This window comes from Ixodes scapularis, unplaced genomic scaffold, assembly GCF_016920785.2.
Source record: "Ixodes scapularis isolate PalLabHiFi unplaced genomic scaffold, ASM1692078v2 PGA_scaffold1__304_contigs__length_218370807, whole genome shotgun sequence".
Taxonomy (NCBI): Eukaryota; Metazoa; Arthropoda; class Arachnida; order Ixodida; family Ixodidae; genus Ixodes; species Ixodes scapularis.
Window position 1 is genome coordinate 214,661,635 of NW_024609846.1, and position 21,658 is coordinate 214,683,292.

The 21,658-nt window shown below is 49.0% G+C and overlaps 1 protein-coding gene across 1 annotated transcript; it reads left to right on the forward strand.

The window, feature by feature from the left end:
• Window positions 1–2,120: 2,120 nt before the first annotated feature.
• LOC121832846 (glutathione S-transferase Mu 1-like) lies at window positions 2,121–21,241 on the forward strand. Its single transcript, XM_042291066.1, has 2 exons — window positions 2,121–2,597; window positions 19,982–21,241. Exons 1-2 carry the CDS (start codon window positions 2,218–2,220, stop codon window positions 20,349–20,351), a joined length of 750 nt encoding a protein of 249 aa, XP_042147000.1. The 5' UTR covers window positions 2,121–2,217; the 3' UTR covers window positions 20,352–21,241.
• Window positions 21,242–21,658: the final 417 nt, after the last annotated feature.

Sequence of the window (21,658 nt, forward strand, 5' to 3'; positions counted from 1 at the left end):
CGTTGCCTCCTCTTTTACTACCTTCTGTGGTGTTCTCTTTCTGCCCCAGTCTCAGGTTTACAATCATGTTCAACTTACACCAGCTCGCCTGCACTCTGACTAATTTTTCGTTACAGTAATGTTTCAGGTCGATCGTGGGGTATACGCTGGCTGAAGGGTGGCTCGTTTCCAGTGACCTCAGTGACTCTCAGACTCAGTGGTTCAGTAAATATGAATATATTTACAAATGACGAACAGCCTTTAACAAAACAAAGGAAGAAAACGTCGCGATTCGCGGTACTGTCGCTCGCGAATGTCTCAATTAACGATGATGCGCCTCGGCGCCAGGTGCCCAACCGCGCACCGGTGCGGGCAAACTCTTTCGTCGCGCACGGCAAACTTACGCGGCCCTCGGCCCAGGGGAGACAAACGTAGCGATCCGCAGACCCCTTTCAACTCAACTCGTCCCGGCTCGCCAGGACCTCAAAACCAGCGTGCTGGCACTGGGCCTGTCCAATCAGCGAGATGAAACACTCCTATTGGCCCCAGTGCCAGCACCTTCTCCACGCACACCAAGGGGAGCCGCCAAGGTCTCCCTACCACCCCTTCTGCTCCCACTCCACGAAGACGTCTCCAACCGTCTCTGGGAACAGCTACTCGGTTCGCTTCCCACGCGGCCATGTCAGCCCGTTCCCGTAAATCCCCTTGGACGGTGCCACCAAAAGAAAGGGGTGAACCGTTGGGGGCGCTCTTCACGGATACCTCAAGTCGGGTGACTTGACGGGCTGTCGTGTCTAAACGAGGGGACAATTTCTGGCATCCCTACAGTTACCGTCTATTTATTAATAATAGGGAGTTTTCGTAGATCGTTTTCGCCGTCCCGCAACGTTCTCCGCAACCCGCTACGATACCGGGAACTCTACAGCCAAGGCTATCGGCGCGCAGGCGCAGTAGCGACTTCTTCGTTGCGGTGGGCTTAGCGGAGGGGGAAACGCGATCTACGAAAACTCCCTAACAGTAATGCGAAAGTAACGCGCGTTACGTTTTATTGGTAACGGTAACGATACCGCGTTCCTTTTATTTTGAGATAACGTGGGTCTGTAACGCGTTCGTTTATTTTGCAAGCAACGAGCAACGTCGTTGCTTCATTTCGGTAACGCCTACAACACTGGCTGTCGGTGACTACAGTCGGTAAAACTCGAGCCTCTCAAAACAAGGCGGCTAACAAAGTGTATTTAACGTGTCTACTGCGAGCGATATTTGCTGCATTTAGTGGAACGAATCCCTAAAACCGGCGGCTGATATTAGCTGTTCTTTCCAGATTGTATTATATACACAGGCTGTTTTGTTAGAGAATATGTAAAGCCTCACGAGTACTTCCTTGGATGGCACTTATGAAAATGGTCATGCTTGTCGCCCACAGTTCGATACAGAACCCGAGACAACAACGCAAACAGGACACTCCTCGCTGAAGGACGGGGCGAAAACTCGTTGCTGACACGTTCAGACATAGCCTCATATACTGACCAAGGCTGGCAGATCGCCACGAGAAGCGGACGCCGAAATGGAAAAGGTGGAGCGGCAGACAACGGATGAGATGAGAGCCACGTGACTGGCGCCCTTCTGCGGCGAAACGCCGAAACACACTCCCGACCGAACAAGTGTGTTTTGGGTCCTCGCCGCTGCAAAAGCGATGCGCAGACGTCCAGGTTCCCCGAGAAATGACTCCTTGGTGCTCTGTGCTACCAGATCCTCGCGCTCCAAATCGGCAACCGGGCACTCTATGGCTCCGTCGTCGAACTGGCAGGCTTTGTGAGTGTAGAGGAGGCTATGGTTCAGACAGGAACGTAGCCGGGGGGGGGGGGCATGGGACCCGTCCTCCCCCCCCCCCCCCCCCCGATGTGTTCCATCTTGCTGGGACCTCCTCTCCCCCTCCCCCTCATACAGCATTTCGTCATGGGTGCCCCCCCCCCCCCCCCCCGAAACAAAATACTGGCTACGTGCGTGGGTTCAAACATCCAGAAACGGCGCCATACAGGCAATGTCGCATTTGGATAGATAGCATGGTACGTCTCCCCGTCGAAAGCAGCCTCTTCTCGGCCAATATCTTATCAACCTTCGGCCACTCCGGCTATCTATAGCATTCTTGTCAAAGCTCTTCTCTACCAGCGCATCCACGCACTCCCGCACGTGAAGTCGCAGCGACCAGAAAGCCGCGCCCCTTGCTTCCGACCAACAATGGCCGGCACTCCAAGCAACGTTATAGAGACGCCGACGACCACCCTGGGCTACTGGGAAGGCGCTCGGGGTATCGTTGTGCCGATTCGCTACATGCTCGCCTATGCCGGCGTGCCGTACCGCTTCAAGACCTACCCTTTCCGCGGCGGGGCCACCCTAGAGGAGTGCAAGGCGCCCTGGCTGGAGGACAGGGCGGCCCTGGCGGAACAAGGGCTGCCCTTCCCGAACCTGCCCTATCTGATCGACGGCGACGTCCAGCTCACCCAGAGCCTGGCCATCTTGAGGTACCTGGCCAGAAAGCACGGCCTGGACCTGCCGGACGCTGACCCCGGGACTGCGGCCAGGTTGGACATGATTGAGGCCCAGGTGAACGACTTCAGGTACGTGTGTGGTCAATCAACACCCGATTTGGCACCAAACAGGACTGGCCGTATTATGAAATAAAAAAAAGAAGGAAGTATAAGCTCAACTTGTACCACTATCGGGGGAATTTCTTATCGACGCCGATCTCAGCGCTTGCTGCCAGGAATTATATTGGTTGGCCGCTTGTGGACCAACACTCTGTTTACAAACAATTTGCGTTTCCCCGCAATGCAGAGTCTGGGTCCAATTCCCCACCCTTGCCCTTTTCGATCCGGTGAGCCCCGTACCGGCATGCGATCGTGGAATAACTGCGGCGTGCTGCGTTTTAATTAAAGACCTCAAGCTCGCAGTCGAACAGAAGTGGCCAAATGTCGCCCCTACAGCGTGTAAGAGCGTTGCCATAATCATGCAGACTGAACTCACGCTGTCTAAACATTTTACGTGCATTTATGTTTTATTTTCGCATCACCCCGCACCAAGTGCGGGTACCGCAAGTGCGCAAGAGCCAGATCCGCGCCAACTGAAGCATCTCAGCAACAGTGTCATCAGAGCGGCGTGCACGTCGGAGCCGTGAGTGGGTGTAAACGATGGTGATCGATATAATGAACACCAATACCGATATATAAGTCAGGAACGATCGCTAACCAAGACAGTCAAATCGAATTAGGAACAATATCGCTGTCACTGGGTCCCTCGGGTACTATGAAAGCTAACGACCGGACAGATAAAAAAAAAACAAGAACATAGACTGCTGTTTCTGAGACGATTATTGCAGTATTGTATTTCCTCTCCGCGAAAAATTTTCATTTTTGAACTACTTTTACTTGCTTCTATCATCTACGAAAGCATGCACATTGTGTAATAACAGCGTTTGGAATCTCAGCGAGATGTTGCGTTTTCATTGGTCACATGTCGTCCTGACTGCCGGAACAATGTTCCTCCCATCGACGGACATGACCTCGGTGTGTTCAATCTTTGATTGCTTTTTTTAAAAGGGAAATCGGCCGCGCATCGCTATGATTTATGGATTTCTAGGATGATTAGAGACCGCAGAGTAAGTTACTGCCATATTTAGGCGATCTATGAAAACATTCTCAGGGTAACTTTCAATCCGGGACAATAAAAAATAAAGGGGAGTTTTTTTTTTTTTTTTTGGAATCTTTGTGTCGGCAAATCTAGGGTGCCTCAATGTCCTTCTAGGCAAATCCTTCGTACAGGAATCCTATTGCTCGCCATTGTCGCGGTGGCCCACTGTTATTTCAGTTGAAGTGAATGTAGCCACTGCACGAGGCCATACGGCCTCATGCAATGGCTACGTTCACGGCTATACGCGCACGTGACGGCACATCTCGCCTGATTTCGGAAATCTCGGCCGGTCGCGTATAGGGCTTTCTCACCGCAAAATCCGTTATTCTCGGTAAACAATAAATCCCACGAAACTTCGTGCTTTAGAAAGCACGCCCCCATTTAAGTGTATCTCTGATATAAAATGTCCATGCCCAGCGCGTATCTCACGAGGGGCATATGAAGAAAGCACCCTCAACCACAGCCTCCTCTATACTCACAAAGCCTGGCAGTTCGACGACGGAGCCATAGAGTGCCAGGTCGCAGATTTGGAGCGCGAGGGTCTAGCAGCAGAGAGCAGTTCTGGTATTCAACGCACATCTTCTGCAGCGGCGAGGACCCCAAACATGGTTTTCAAACCCGACGACAAAAGAAGCGGCAGCGCGAGGAACGCGAGGAGCACGAGCGGACATTTCATCGCTCGGGACAGTGTGTTTCGGCGTCTCGCCGCAGCGGGGCGCCCGTTTCATGCCTCCCCTCTCATCCGTTGTCTGCCGCACTACCTTTTCACTTTTGGCGGCAGCGTTTCGTGGCGATCTGCCAGGCTTTGTCAGTATAGAAATGGCTATTGCTCAACATGATGAGATCCTCATGGCCCTTTGCAGTGGGCAGAGTCACATAATAATAGCCATGAATACGCATTCTTCGCTTTGTGGGGGACCTTTGAGATTCTAATGCCGGTCAGTTTCGCTGCGCCACCACTGCTGCACGCATCGTAGAAACTGTAGTCTTTCTGAACGCGCGACAACCCCGCTGCGGGTCTGTGCGAGTAGAACACGAGACGACACGAGCTGTCTTCTGGACTGGCACCTGATCTTAGGAAAGTAGCGCCATTGCCTTCCCTGCCAGCTATACTCGGCGACAACTTTTCTTGGCAATGCAGTGGAAGGTACGTCCCGCGTCCCCTCTCCCATTTTGAGTGTACGCAGGCTCTCCTCCTCTCCCCGAAAATGGGGGAGGAGGAGAGCCTGCGCACACTCAAAATGGGAGAGGGGACACAAACCTGTACCTTCCACTGCATTGCCAAGAAAAGTTGTCGCCGAGTATAGCCGTATACAAAAAAAAACAAAACAGATGTTGACATACAGGCGACCAAACATCGATAGGTGATTATCTGATCGGTATCAGTTGCCATGGCCAATCGCCATTTCAGTTTGTTCGAAGCTTCGAAAGAATCATCCTGAACCAGTCGCACCAAGATCGCTATGAAGTCTCATCGTACTGAAAGCGATCCTCGAGAATGTGGGCGTCGTTGGCGTTGTGCATGCGACCACTTACCAATCATGATTTCTATCTCCGCATACTCTAACAATGGTATTGTTTCGCTCGCTCCTATAAAGACAGTCAAATACTTTTTTCAATGCCGCCAAGCACCGGCGCCGCAGGTGGTGGTGGGACGAAGATGCTCTCGTTTCGCCGTTGTGTGGATAACGAAAGCCTCGGTATTCAAGAAATGTCCTTATAAAGCTGCCCGACACAAGCAAATTCGGATCGACTCACCAAGAACACAGAGGTCAAGGAAAAACTGTTCATTCCATGAACCAAAATGGCGACCATACGGGAGGTTTGGCGCTACTTTCCCAGGATCCAGTGAAATCTGTTATGGCTGGACTCTCTACGCGGATAACAGCTTGATCACCTGCATCCAATCCACATCGGCACACTTCCTACCCGCATTCGAACCGTATTCGCAAAATTCATAACCGGATCCGACCCGCAATACGTGCATTCAATTTCCATAATAAAAGCCACCGTGAATGAAAAACAAGAAAAGTATCTGGATGGTGTTTTATATATATATAGGGTTCCGTGTTTTCGGAGTTTGTTTTTGCCACGAAACTCAGAGGGTGTTCGGAGTTTATTTTTTGCTGAAAAATCGGGGGTTATGGGAGTCTATTTTTTTTTTTGTTTTTTTTTTTTTTTTACATTCTTAAGTTTAATATTCGGAGCTATATTTACTGTATTCCCAATAAAAAAAAATTAAAAATAAATAAAGTTTGGGGACAAACGCACCCTAAATTTATTAGAACTTACCTTTATCGAGGAATATTTCTGCAGCTACATTTGGCATTGGCGCCCTTGTCATTGTTAGCTATCGCACCTCAAATATTGCAATGTGTTGTCTCAATATTGCCGCGCGCAGGGTCACGGACTTGTAGAAAGTTCTCGTTCATTCTTGCTGCGGACATAACTATCGTTCATCCTTGTTTTTGTTGTTCTAGAAAGTGCTTGTTCATTCTCGCCCCGAGCACGCTACGCTCGAACCTTCTCCGCCGAATCTTCGAGATAGTGACTCACTCTAGATAAGAGGCCGCCCGCGACCTTGTCGAGTCAGTTTCGCCCCAGCGCTCGACTCTGCTGTCTCGCCGACCTCGACGCTCGCGACGCTTTGTTATTATTTTCTATTCTCTTTTTGTTTTGGCACAAGTTCGCCACATTAAACGTTTAGTTCTTCCTGTTTATTTATTGTTATTCTGGTCACCACCCGTGACATTTTGGTGGAGGTGCGGGGTACCGCATGCCTGTGCAGCGTTCCCCTCCAAGATCCCGCATTGCAAGTCCGGTACCAAGCCCAGTGAGAAGACCACTCCCCGCGGAACCCGAAACTCGGACCAGCCGGCGCATCAAGGGAGAGGATCCTGAATACGGTTTGCTACTGGACAAGCCCAAGCCGAAGAAGACGACGATGGCCGACCAGGCGCAGGCCCCGGCTGCTCCTGCCGTCGTATACCTGCCCGTCGCACCCAAAACTCCGACGCCGTTCCACGGAGACGCACACGAGGACACCGAGGACTGGCTGCAACACTACGAACGGGTGGCCCGCCATAACGGGTGGTCAGCCGAGCACTGCTTGCAGAACCTTTACTTTTCGATGGAAGGAACTGCGAGGCACTGGTTGGAAAACCACGAGGCTTCTTTGACGTCGTGGGAGGTGTGCAAGCAAGAACTGAAGAAGACGTTTGCCTGCCAACACCGACGTGAGAGGGCCGAAGATCTCCTGCGAACAAGGACCCAAGACCTACATGAGAGCGTCACCAGCTTCGTTGAGGATGTTCTCCGCCTGAGCGCCCGCGCCGATCCTCAGGCTACCGAGGAGAAGAAGCTGCACCACTTGATGAGGGGTGTGAAAAGTGAGATATTCGGCGGCCTCATTCGCAATCCCCCGACAACCGTCGACGGGTTCGTCACGGAGGCGACGAATATGGAACGGGCCCTACAAGCACGCGCCAGACACTACCAGCGACACCCCGGCGTAACCACGACATCCGGATCCGACCTTGGCACCACCCTCCCCGGCATCCGTGAAATTATCCGTGAAGTCGTCCAGGAGGAACTCAAGAAGCTCTTGCCCGCTGCAGTACGCCCGGCCTCACTCTCCATCGCCGAGGTTGTGCGGGAAGAAGTCCAGAGAACCTTCCAGAAAGAGGCTCCCGTCGTCGTGGCAGCCCCCGAGGAGCCCACGTTGACTTACGCCGCAGTGGCTCGACGGCCACCGCCTCCTCCTCGTCGCACCTATGTCGCGCCGCCCCGACGTCAGTCTCCTGCGCCGCAGCACGACCGACACCACGACGACCAGGTCCAGTACGCCTGCCCGGAGCCTCGCGCACCCCGCAAGACCGACGTGTGGCGAACGCCCGACCGACGCCCTCTGTGCTTCCATTGCGGGGAAGCGGACCACACCTACCGCCGATGCCCATACCGACGACTCGTGCTACGCGGGTTCCACCCGAACGACCCGCGCCCCCGTCATGGTGAACGCCCTATCGAGATCGACGAGTACCTGCGTCGACCTCAGTCCCCCGAGCCTGCGTCCCGCCGAGAGTTCCGGTCACCGTCGCCACGACGTCCAGCTTCGCCGATGCACCGACCCCGACGTGAAAGCCTGTCGCCCCTCGCTCCTCGCCGGGAAAACTAGGCGCGGCAACCCCTGGAGGTGGAGTTGCCGAAGACGACCGACGCCAAGATCCTCCACGAACGTCGGAGGGCCCCCACTCGAACGCTACCAGCGATCGAAACCACGCCCCTGCAACGGTGTCCAATAACCTAAACGTCGTCATCGACGGCCACGACGCATCAGCGCTCGTGGACACTGGAGCAGACTACTCAGTCTTGAGTGGGAGGCTCTCATGCCGCCTTCGGAAAGTCACGACGCCGTGGGATGGACCTCAGATACGAACCGCCGGAGGGCACCTCATCACACCGGTCGGGAGATGCACTGCTCGCGTCGAGATCCACGGTGAGACGTGCCCTGTCGTCGTTCTGCAAGACTGTTCGAGGGACGTTATCCTCGGAATGGGCTTTCTCTGCGAGTATGGCGCCGTCATCGACCTCGGAGCAAACCGGCTGACGCTTCGAAAACCTGCTCCACCACAGGAGGATCCCAAAGTGACGTCATCCGCGGTACGAGTCCTCGCAAACCACGTGAACCTACCGCCGCAGTCAAGTGTTTTCGTACCCGTCGGGGTCGATGAGACTTTCTGTGGCGACGTTTTGCTCGAAGGAAGCCTCCAGTTGCTTCTAGGAAGAGGGATCGGCATCGCAAGAGGCGTCACGGAGCTCCAAGACGGACGCACTACTGTCGCACTCGTAACGAACTTCCGACAGGAGGTCCAGCACCTTACGAGAGGCACCACCGTGGGCCACGCCGAGGAACTCCCGGACGCAGCCGCAATCGCCGGAATATCAGAAGACCTCTCTTCGTGGCCACCTAAGACAACGCCGCCCTCGCAGTTTGACATCGACCCAACCCTGCCTACCCCACAACGACGACAACTCAGTGACCTTCTCGCCGAGTTCAATGAGTGCTTCTCCACGTCGTCAAAGGTGCGCCAAACGACCGTTGCGAAACATCGAATTGTCACTGAAGACAACGCGCTTCCTGTGCATCGGTCGCCGTACCGTGTTTCCGTTAAAGAAAGAGAAGTCATCCAGAAGCAGGTCCAAGAAATGTTCGATGACGACATTGTCCAGCCCTCAAGCAGCCCGTGGGCTTCACCGGTAGTCCTGGTGAAAAAGAAAGACGGGACTCTTCGGTTCTGCGTGGACTATCGACTAAACGCCGTAACGAAAAAGGACGCTGCCACGCATCGACGACACTCTGGACCGGCTGCGCCATGCCCGATACTTTTCGTCGATGGACCTGAAGACTGGGTACTGGCAGATCGAGGTCGACGAACGGGATCGTGAGAAGACTGCCTTCGTCACGCCGGACGGACTGTACGAATTTAAAGTGATGCCGTTCGGACTGTGCACAGCACCGGCGACGTTCCAGCGCGTAATGGACACCGTTCTTTCCGGCTTGAAATGGAAAAGCTGCCTCGTCTATCTCGACGACGTCGTGGTATTCGCAAGCGACTTCGACGAGCACCTGAGACGTTTGCGAGCCGTGCTACAGGCTATCCAGAATGCTGGACTGACACTAAAGCCGTCAAAATGTCTATTCGCTTACGGCGAGCTCAAATTCCTGGGCCATGGGACCAAGGACGACGTGAACTTCCAGTGGGGGGAGGAGCAAGAACAAGCGTTCAACGAACTGAGGGAAAGACTTCAGTCTCCCCCTATCCTCGGACACTTAGATCCATCAGCGGAAACGGAAGTTCACACGGACGCCAGCAACGCCGGACTCCACGCGGTACTCGTCCAAAGACAAGACGGAGCAGAGAGGGTGATCGCTTACGCAAGCCGGGCACTGTCCAAGGCAGAGAAAAATTACTCGACGACCGACAAGGAATGTCTCGCTGTCATCTGGGCGTTAACCAAGTTCCGCCCGTACCTGTACGGGATCCCGTTTCGCGTTGTCACGGACCACCACGCTCTCTGTTGGCTCGCCAACCTCAAGGACCCGTCAGGACGCCTCGCTCGCTGGAGTCTGCGACTGCAAGAATTCGACGTGGCCATTGTGCATAAGTCTGGCCGCAAGCATAACGACGCCGACTGTTTGTCTAGGGCCCCAGTCGAATCTCCTCCCGAAAGCACTGACGACGACGACGACGCCCGTTTTCTCGGTGCAGTGACAGATGCCGACATGGGAGCACTTCAACGAGACGACCCGGAACTTCGCACCGTGATCGAACACCTCGAAGGCCAAGGAAGTTCAGTTCCGCAAGTCTTGGCCCGAGACTTGTCAAGCTTCGTTCTGCGGCGAGGTGTGCTCTTCAAGAAGAACTTCGGAACGAGCAACCCTGCTTGGCTGCTGGTTGTTCCGGCCAGCCTGCGAGAAGAAATCTTTCAAGCATGCCATGACGACCCGACGGCTGGACACCTTGGATACAGCAGGACGCTCGCCCGGATTCGTGACAAGTACTACTGGCCGAGACTCCCGAAAACTGTCCACCTGTACACACGGTCATGCCATGAGTGCCAACGACGTAAGAGGCCTCCGACGAAGCCAGCAGGACTCCTGCAGCCGATACCTGCCCCGACTAGGCGTTTCCAGCAAGTCGGAATGGATTTGCTTGGGCCGTTCCCAACATCGACGCAAGGAAATCGGTGGATTATCGTCGCGACCGATTATCTTACACGATACGCCGAGACGAAAGCCCTGCCATCGGGAACAGCCGTGGAAGTCGCCAAATTTTTCGTCGAGTCCATTCTCCTTCGACACGGCGCACCTGAAGTACTGATTACAGATCGCGGGTCATCCTTCATGGCCCAGCTGACGCAAGAAGTCCTTCGTCTCAGCCACACCAGCCATCGTCGCACCACGGCGTACCACCCGCAGACCAACGGGCTGACGGAGAGACTCAACAAAACCATCGCCGACATGATTTCCATGTACGTCGACGTAGAGCACAAGACATGGGACGAAGTGCTGCCGTACGTCACGTTTGCGTACAACACAGCGGTTCAAGAAACCACGGGAATGACACCGTTCCAACTCGACTCTGCTGTCTCGCCGACCTCGACGCTCGCGACGCTTTGTTATTATTTTCTATTCTCTTTTTGTTTTGGCACAAGTTCGCCACATTAAACGTTTAGTTCTTCCTGTTTATTTATTGTTATTCTGGTCACCACCCGTGACAATATAAGTGGATACCCTGAAATAGCTAAGCAATTCGACGCAGTCGCTGGGAGACATGGAAGCTTCGGCTGCCATGCTTCCGAGCGACAATGAACCCTTCGATGAAACCTACGGGGTCATAGATTTCACTGTTATTGAAAAACACTACAAATTCTTCATCCAAAAAGGAGAAATAGGATGGCTCAAAATGGAAACGAAAACAGTGGCTTTTGTCGTGACCCAGAGGTACCATGACCCGTAGTACTGAACGAATATTGACGATCAAAAAGGTGAACATCTTTGTGTTAGCTTGAGATTTCAAAAGAAATGAAGTACCTCTTCTCAGGACCACTGACCAGCCGATCCCATGAAATGCATCCGTAAGACAATTTTTTTTTTTTTTTTACTTTTAGTTTTGATGTAGTGGAAGCAAAATTACGAGTTTCTTCAGATAAATCAAAATTGACGGAAATTTCACGGGCGAGAATTTTTCGGATTTTCTAGGATTTATCTGAAAACACGAAATCTTAATATAAAGGGAAGAGCGAAGACACTTGCTTCATATGTTTGCTCTAGAATATTGATTATTCTCCTACTTATAAAGGTGTGCCTTCACTTTCTAAACGATAATTAGATTTAATGTAACGTCTATAGTTTTGCGTTCAGAGGCAGAAACAATGATGCGGAAAGGGTTTTTTCCCCGCACACATTTACGCACAATTTATTTATATATTTATGTATGCATATATCTATATATACCCTTTTTTTTATAACGAGCACAGTGCAACTGCTAATTTTGTTTGCTATGAGGTGCAGAGTGCCAGTAACTAGACAAAAGTTGTGTACAATTTTCTTATCTAGAAGAGGAAAGTAAAGACATCATAAAGCCTACTTTTTAGAAGCCCTTTAAAAGTTTGCTTAAATTAGCAAACCATTTAATTAGGATATTTAAATTCCAAATAGGTACCTGCACTGTATCCTCAAGACACACAGCGTGCAGGTAAACCATTGGTTTCTCTTTCAAAAGATACACTTGCGAAAAAAGATGCTGCGTCATGATGAGTAGCGGACACGTGCATTGGCCGCTGCTGCCGGGATCTAATCAAGAGACGTGTTTACACTGGCATGACTGCGTCAGATTTGATTATGCCTCTCCCTCTTCTGTCTTATAAATGTGTTTTTTGTCTATCAACCTTGCTTGTTTAGAAGGAAAAACAAACCAGTTGCTAGTTGCGCCTTTCGTGTGTGAGTGTCGTCCTTCTTCGTCCCAGCTTGTAAGCTTTAGCAGCACAGAACAATAAACAAACATGAAGATAATACATTAAAATTTTCATGATGGTCAGATTATAGTAACAAAAGCTTAGTAAAGGAACTGAGACGATCACCGAAAATCGCAAAAAGAGAAAAATGCATTTGAAAGTTCCAAAGATATATACTCTTTAAAAACCAGCGGCAATTACATGAAATTGGGACAGAACATAGGCAGGGTGTCCAGGAAACATCCTGAGTCACTAAACAATTAAGTCTCTCACTGTATGTTGTGATTTTTCTGGCCCGCGTTACGCCACGCGCCATCAAACGCTGTTACATTAGGGAGTTTTAGTAGACCGTGTTTCCCCCTCCGCTAACCCTCCGCAACGAAGAAACCGCCACTGCGCCTGCGCGCCGATGGCCTTGACTGTAGAGTTCCGGGTAGCGGAGAAGCTTAGCGGAGGGGGAAACACGGTCTACTAAAACTCGATATAAAAGGAGTCATGAAACGCTTTTCAAACTTTTTCCTGTTTAGCTTTCCTCCTCAACTCATAAATCGCGCATTCTACCAAACAGTTTAAGAAGACGGAAAGGGGGGAGTCCCCTCCTGCTCGGACTCTCGTTTCTGTGCCCGGACACAGCCCATTCTCTCCCTAGCAGATTAGCCCGTCGCTCAAAATTCAGACAGAAGTTGCTTTCCCCACCCCGTTCACCCCAAAGCTGACAGTGCTGTGGAAGCTACGTGCTCGTTGCGCCAGCCACGCTTTTGCCACGTGATCACGCTCTCTCGCGTATACCGACGCGCAGAGAATGAGGTGTTTAATTTGGCAAGCGTGTAGCTTCCGCCACAATGTCAGCTTAGGGTTGAAGGGATTACGTGAGGTCTGGTGTAGTGTGACGTGCGTTCGGGCCCGGTGACGCGCTGCGGGGGCCCGGTGACGCGCTGCGGGGACCGCGGATGTATAACGGTTAAAGGCAGAGAGCTTACGAAGGGAAGGAGGTACGAAATAGTCCGCTGTGTTTTCAAATTTTCGTATCGAAACTCAGGCTTTTGACTTTATACCCTTTTCCTTTTGGTCCACTGAACAATGTGCTCTTAGTAAAATCCCAATATAAACTGATTTATTCTAGCCCGAAATTCGTTTCATGGGCCCTTTAATTGCACCTCCCACGCCAGTACTGCGGTCTTCCCAAGGTTTTTGTCCGGCAGTTTTCGCGGAAGCGGCATAAACTTTCTTGCAAGTGAAGGTTTTGTGGTACACTGGTTTTAACAGGCTGAGATTCGAGCAGAAGCGCGGAGCAGAAGCGCGAAAGTCTACGGCTTTCAAGTTGACGGATGTCAAAACTCGTGCGAGCTGCCGCTGCGCTTAATTAAGGGCCGACCTACAGAATCGTCTTCTGCCGGGCAGAAAACCGGCTCCCAGTTTCCCTCTCCGCATTCCCCCTTGCACTCTTCTCTCCTCCATTCCCCACAGGAGCAGTTCTCTCCCCGCAGAAAGGAGGAGAGTCTCCTTTTTTCTCAAATGGAAACGAGGAATAGAGGGAGAGTTTCTTCTTTTCTGCTTGTTGGTCGGTCTTTAAGCAGGGAACACACGAGCGACTAAAACGGGCACCGCGCTGCAGTTTCCATGGCGACCTGCGCGGAAGTTGTGACGTGGCGGCTTGGCATAGGTCCACGTCACAGCGTCCTCGGCTGTTGTTATGGCATTCAGGTCGAGGCGCCCGTTTTGGCCGCTCACGCGTTCCCTGCTTTACGCCTCGATCTAGCGCGGCACGCCTCGACGTAAACGTCGAAATAAAAGAACCCACTCGGGGCAATCGTTCTTCCCTAAGTGTAATTCGAGGACGATGAAAGTTCCTTGCGTTTCCGAGCTGACTTTCGGACGCCTAGAAATATTTGCACTTGTGGCAAGGGGGGTAGATTGCATCGCTCAGTATCGTCAGCACGCCGGTGTCGCACATCACTGAGCTAACAGAGCCATAGCCACTTGTTCTGTAAAGGTTTTCTAAGAATCCGATCACTTTTCTAAAGTGCTGACACACAAGAACGCAGTCCCGACTATGTCGGAAAAGTCTCTGCTGCCGTGATTAGGCTTAGCACGCCGCGGTATATATATAGGGTGGTTCAAGTCACCAGGCTCGATCTAAAATGGACCGTAAAAATCGACGCCTGCACGTAGCCATCTAAACTTTTAGTCAGAGGTGTATTTCACAGGTCGTTTTTTTTCTCAGAAAGCGTACTTCCCTTTTAGTAAAACAATAGGGCCAAGAAACTTGCCAGGGTCTACGACGGGCGGCGAACCAGACGACCAAGTCCTGTAGTGGGGTGTGTTTTGCGTTCGTATTGATAGATGGCGTCGGGAGCAGCGTGCGAAGGTGCAGCCGACCAGCGAAAGAAAGCAGACGACACGCAGACGAAATCCGTTGGCAGCAAAAGCGCCGCCATTATGCAGACGCGTTTTTTTTTTTTTTTTTTTGTTACTTTAAGTTTTGCTTTTATTGTTCGCATATATTTTTTAACCGAAGGTACATTTCAAAAAGATTATATTCACTTTAATAAACCACGGTTGTTTGCGAGTCGTCGCGAAAAGGAGGTAGCGTAATCTATCAATACGAACGCCAAACACACCCGCTACTGGACCCCTGATCGTCTGCGTTGCTGCCCGCCGTAGACCCTGACAAGTTTCTTGGCCTTATTTTTTACAGAAAGAGAGCTACGCTTTGTAATTTTACAAGAAAAACCGACCTGTGAAATACACCTTTGACGAAAAGTTTAGATTGCTACGTGCAGGCGTCGATCTTTACGGTCCATTTTAGATCGAGCCTGGTGAGTTGAACCACCCTATACAAGTTCTTCCCCAGGCAAGACTAACCAAATTTTACGTTCCTCTTTATACAGCGTAAAGTCGGTCTGTTTTTGGAGTGCGACGACACTGATTTACGCTGTAGATGAGAAATTTAAATTAAGTTGAAAGCTGAGCTACAGTTAGTAGTCATTCTACATGGTGAACAAAAACAGTGCAAAAGGCAAGGACAAAAGAAGTAACACACACGACAGGACACCTGTCCAGTTGTCTATGTTGCTCCTTTTGTCCTTGTGTTTTCTGCTTTTTTTTTTTTTTTTTTTTTTTTTCACCATATATGAGTAATTTAGCCTGTGCAGTACCACCGGTAGCCCAGGGCGTTCAACGCGCATCAATGGCCAGAGGAAAGCTTTGAGCGCCAAGAATATCGGAGGCCACAGCACCGTTATGGCACCGTCTGCGAATGCTGCCGCAGATTACCCAAAACAGTATTTTTGTTTTGTTTTTTTCTGTGCGAGGTGAGTAAATTTCTTGATATTATCACAACAGGCTTCCACCACCTACACTCTAAAAAAATCCGTTCTTGAAAGGCTCTTCGATACGCCTAGAACTCTTTCAGCTCGTGAAGAATTTTTATTATAATGCAATTAAATGCAAAGGTGCAAGCGAGCTGGACAAGAACGGTTTCGTCTTAAGCCCTATCGGCTCCTGACGCACTAGAACGACAACTGGGCGATGAACAACTCTTTCCAATAAACAAAAGGGAGCCTAAAAGAACTCCTTGTCTCTATATCAAGAAAAACCCTCTAGGGGTGCTTAAAAAAAATTATAGGGTGCAAAATACGGACGAGCCGAAGAACCCCTACAAGTTCTTTTACGACCAGACGATATGGTTCTTAAAGAGTAGCGCACCTGTGTATACTCCGCTCATTCTTAAACAGGAACCGCAGTCAATACCACAAGTTCATTACGCAACAACTTTCATTTCTATGTCTGAGCCTTCGTAGGACTTTCCAGAACGGCAGCAACAAGCTGCACTCGACGCTCATGTCCCGATACAATCTATAGGAGTCCGTATCATCGCTTTTCGGGGGCCTCATCAAGCGTTTGGGGGAGTCATGAACCCTTCGCAGTCAACAGAGTAAGGGCAACGCGTGTGCCGCCGGTGCCGGCCTCCTCTTCGTCACCCCCTCGAAAATGGGACCACATCTCGACCGACCTGATCGGCCGTCCTCCCTCATCCTTCTTCAATCTTCATAAGCCACCGAGCGCAAAATGACACATGATAAGAAATAAGCAAATCTGAAACGCTGCAGGCAACGCAAAGAATGCTAAGCCATGCCTGAAGTGTCTTAAACTGTCCGTGGTATATGAAAACGCAGCGTGGTCCGATCAAACCCTTCAAGAAACCCCGAGAGCAACTGTAAAACCTCATAAATAGCCACCTACTCCCTGGAGTAGTTAGCCCCAATTATATTGCGGGCCCTCTGAAGCTTGCGGAATTAATGACATACATCGCGGCGCTGGCTCAACACTTATGCAGCACCGCGTCACTAAAATAGCGCCAAGTCACCACCAAGCTCAATACTATTTTCAGTGCTGACTAATAGCAATGAGGTAGCGCTGTGGTACACGTGTAAACAGGCCTTTAACCATTATATACCCCGATTGCCTTGAATACCGCGCCGACGTACCGTCGACGTTCATCCGGTGTTTCATGAAATAAGGAAAATAAGGACAAAAGTTTTGCCTGTATCGACGATGCGTTAGTCACCGTCATTGGGCCTATTTAATGAGATAACCTACCGAGGTCGATGAGTTAAAAAAATGTATTTAATTAGTTTTCCTCGCTAATTTTCTACTTAGTAAAAAAAAAACGTGTAATCTCAATTAAAACCTAGCTGAGAATCATTGAAGAACAGTAAATCTGACAATTTTAAGAAAACTTTAAGAAAAAAAGATTTGAAGAAACATTCATTTAACAAAACAGTCAGGTTCATACCTCGAATAAAGCCTTACACGATATAATATCTGCACTGTTAGATACAAAGCGCGAATGAAAAGGAAAAGAAAATGACAAAATACAGGTAACAAGAGAGTGATAATTAACAGAACAGGAGCAGTAAATTGACAGCACTAAACGAAGGCACGTGCCGTGTACACTACGATCCAGCACGTGATATATACGCAACATATGTAACTTCAAAGAGGGGGAAAGAAAGAAAATAATCGAGGCAGTATGTTCACATTTTAAACGCAATAAAGAGTCGAACGTACAGCATCCTCAACCATCGAACCATATTTGATAATGAATATTTGTTCGGGAAGCTTATTCCAATTGTTAATCGTGTTTGAACAAAAATATTACTTGAAAACATCGATTCTGGCCAAATACGGCCGCAATGCTTTAAAACTTTTCAGTCTTTTTTTTTTTTTTTTTTTTTATCTGTTGGTAATGTTTCTAAGATAAATGTCGCGGTTGATGTTGAGTTGGAAATCAAAACAGACTCTATAGACGTGCAATTATTTTCCTAACCTTTAAAGGTAGTAGCCAACAAACATTCAACATTTCTGTCACAGACGAAAATTGATCTGTAGTTCGAAAAAATAAAACTTGCGGCCTGCCTCTGTATTCTCTCGAGTCGGCTTTATTTCGGTCTTGGTTGCGGGGTCCCAAACGACCCAGACGTATTCTAGAGTATCCCAGCCCGTATTAGAGCTTTGTAGGCCGCAAGTCTTATTTCTTTATTGCTGTTTTTAAGTTTATGTCTAAGCATGCATAATTTCCAATACGCAGCTGCGCACATCTTTAAGATATGTGGCCGCCATTTTAAGTTTTGACTTCTTGTTACCCCCGAATACCTGAAAGTTTCTGTTTTGGTCAATTGTGCACTTCCAATGTGATACTGAAACAGAGATACATTCTTCTCATAAGGGGCGTGGGTACAGGATGACTTTTTAAAGTGAATTGACATTTGCCATCGGAAGCATTACTGCCTAATCTGATCCAAACTCGAATTTAATGCTACCTAGTCCTCAGGCGTCTTAATGGGTGGGTAACCATTCATCGTACCTTCTGAGGAGTTCTCCGGGCATGTTAACTGGTCCCTGAGCCTTTTTCGGGTCAATATGCAACGATCTAACGAAAATTCCAATACCGCCTTCTTATCAACTCAGTCATCTGAGGATGCGTCGCGCTGGTAAAAATTGGGAACATGCTTTGTCCGTCTCCCTCCGCAAAAACCGATTGAAAAAATTCGTTAAATATGTTTGCAATCTCGTTATGTTCCGTAATTACCACATCACCCAGAATAATCTGCTAAATCTGTTCTTTTTTTATTGTCGACGTACCTCCTGAATTTCCTTTGGGAATTCCTCAAAGAGTCATGTAGAGTGAGCCCAAAGAATCTTTATTTCGCTTTCTTCAGTAATCGTTTCATCTTTTAAGGTAATTTCCTAAATAACATCATTTTCTTTTCTTTTTTTTCTTTTTTTTTTTTTTTTGCTTTTTGCATTTGTTTTATTTTAGACGTGTGGTGAATGACTTCAGGGGTAATCCACGGTTTATGCTTTGCTATTTGCTTAAAACGTGTAGGACCATAAGTTTCAATACAGTGCGAAACCAAACTCGTCAAGTAAAGCCTGGGGCTCTAAACTCGTCAAGCACAAAGTCGGGGCCGAAGTTCACGGAACGCGCCGACTGGACTATCACCACGATGACTTGGCGCTTTTGTCGCCGGCGTACAATCGCCGCGCTCCGCGAACGGTCGGCTCCAACTTGTGTTTTTGACGAGTTTAGGGCTCCAGATGTCGTCCAGACCAAGGGTATACCAAAGGTTCCTAAAATTATCCCAGGTCATCTTCAGGTGGTCAAGATCAGAAGCGTCATTTGCCCCGTGAAAATCCCTTATTAAAGTTTTCCTTGAGGCACATTGTTTTTTTCTTGCGATTTAACGTAATATAAACTGAAACCATTCGATGATCTCATATGCCTTAATTAACTACGGTGGAATAATCGTTAATATTATCTGACAAAACCACGAAATCTAATAACGTCTTACTATGTTCAGTACTTGTCGTATACTATTGAACTATTTGGTTGAGACAATAATTAAACGCTATGTAAAGCAACTTTTCGCAACTTGTAACTTTTGAACATCCAACAGTTAGCTGTTCCCAATCAATACCGGGAAGATTAAATTCCCTGCCCTGATTAGTCGAGCATTGTTATTTACGTGTTTCCATAAGGTATTAAGATCCTCAAGACACTCGGTCGGAGCATTCGGCACTCCATAGACAGCCACAACCACAAAAGATACATTACAAAATGAAATTTTACAGGACAACGTATCTTTCAAATCACAATCTAACAATAAAAAAAAGAAAAGAAAAAAAAAGATATTGCTTCTTCAGGATAATAGCAACGCCCCCTCCTCGAGATCCCTTTTAGTTTCTAATCGTTTTGTAGTTCGGTGGAATAATAATATCGGCTACAACCAGGTTTCCGTTACGATAAGAATGTGCGGGTTGTGTATCATTATCATGCGCTCCAGAGATATCCCTTCGTATGCTATACCTCTAGCATTAAATGTGATAATCTAATAACTCAGATGGGCTCTGCAACTGATTGTGAAAGTAATTGCCTGTCTTCTTTTTTATATCAGACACTGGACGCATTGGATTGCATTCAACGTCCCAGCACAACATTATGTCGTTATTTCTTAGCTTATCGTGAACAAGAAACATTTCATCTCCATTTTTCGTGTCCGTTTGTGCGCATTCCCACAGTCTTTTTTTCTGACGAAGTGTCTTTTGCACAGTCACAACTTACAATCAGCTTGCTTCCCTTCAGACTTTTGCAGTTTTCCTTTAAAATTCTTGCTTCTCATAGTAATCCCTACATTTCATAATTGCCGGTCTACATGCACCCGGTATTTATTTTTTTTTTTTTTTAATAATCGATGATGCCACCACAATTTCCCTGTCGATCTGAACGACACAGGTGGAGCCTCATCTACCACTGCCTGGGGGACAAGTACGAGGCCCTCCGCTGGAACTTCCTCGAGAACATCCCCAGGGAACTGTCCCGCTTCAGCCAGTTCCTGGGGCACCGGCGCTGGCTCATGGGCGACAGACTCACCCACGTGGACTTCATGCTGTACGAGGCACTCGACCAGTACGCCCTTTTCAGCGAGGGCTGTCTCGACGCCGAGCCCAACCTCAAGGCGTACGCGGACAGATTCCGAAACCTGGAGCCCATAAAGCGCTTCCTGGAGTCGGGCGATTTCAAGCCCTGGCCCGTGTTCCTGCCCAACGCTGCCCACTTGAGCGCCAAGGACGAGCTGCCCAAGGCCCTCAAAAAGAGTGGCTAAAGGGCACGCGGTTTCGTTAGTCTCGAATCGTGAAACCAGATGGAATACGCGTAGACTGAGTGCAATACTTGATCGCATACTGTCTTGGGAAACAGCCAGGCGCACGTAAGAAAAGAGAACAGTATTTTTTTGTGTTCTTTTGTTTGTCTGTGTAAATAAACTACGCATCGCAGAAAGCTGAACTACCTTGAGAATTTGACACTGGCAGTCTTGATAAAATGCGAAAGTTTCAGAACATGACATTACCTGGATCAAAAGATAGAAAAGAAAGAAGTAATTTTTCGATGAGCCGACGTCCACCGAAGCCTAATAATGTCAAAGCAAGAAAACGAGATTGTGGTCGCCTGTAGCACCTATTGCATTGAAGAAAAAAAAACTTGTCAGCCAGAAAGAAAACAATATTATCTTTCTTGCTGACAAATGTTTTTCACTGACATAAGTGCCACATGCGTCCACAATTTCAGTTCTTCTGTTTACCATGCAAGGCTTACGTAGACGTCATCTCATGCAGAAATTTCGTATTTCTTTCTTACATTCTGGTCAAGGTACCGTCACGTTCTCAAACTTTCGCGCCCAAGCAATAGCGTTACATTCTCACGGTGTTTGAGTTTTTTTCCGATGCGCAGTTTATTTCCGCGGGTCGAAACATACCGTTTTCCTATCTCGTGAACGCCTTGTACTTCTTTGCGGTGAACACGGAACACATGTGCTCCTGAAGCACAGCTGAACGAATTCGGGGGTGCTAGGGAGGGTCGAGAAGGCCTTTCGTTTTCTTTGCGTGACAGAATTCGGTGCATGTACTCCCGCGTACGCTCTGATGTCAACTTTGTACCATTCACGCGAGACTGAAAAACACCGATAATAAAAAAATAAGCGTCCAATAAAGAATATCCGGTGCGTATTTTCGTGTCATAATCAGCCGAAGTAATACTTGGTCGCATAGTTATCCGTCATATACCGTAAAATTGGGAATATAACGAAGCTCCCCCTGTATACATCCCGAGCCGAGGAAAGGAGTAACGACGAAAAGCGGAAAACGGCACGCAGCTGGACATGAACGGTCATGACTAGCGGTTCGCCAAATGCACATGCCAGTGAACGTGGCTGTTATCTTTTGGAATCCCTTTCATATTTCCCAGAGTACCGCAAAACGCACCCACTACACACTTTTGTTTCGTAAATGTTAGGAGACATAGTAGGAGAAAGCTGCAAACTCAAACTGTAAGGGCCTCCCATTTTCAAGGCGTATGGCCCTGGCAGCCCGCGCGTATGACACAAGACACCAACGTTCAAAAACAGACCGTTTA

Bases quoted from the DNA above. Each gene is read 5' to 3' on its own strand.
- LOC121832846 (XM_042291066.1), top strand. From the start codon at position 2,218: ATGGCCGGCACTCCAAGCAACGTTATAGAGACGCCGACGACCACCCTG. The intron at 2,598-19,981 runs GTACGTGTGTGG...TGAACGACACAG, and splicing joins GCCCAGGTGAACGACTTCAG to GTGGAGCCTCATCTACCACT.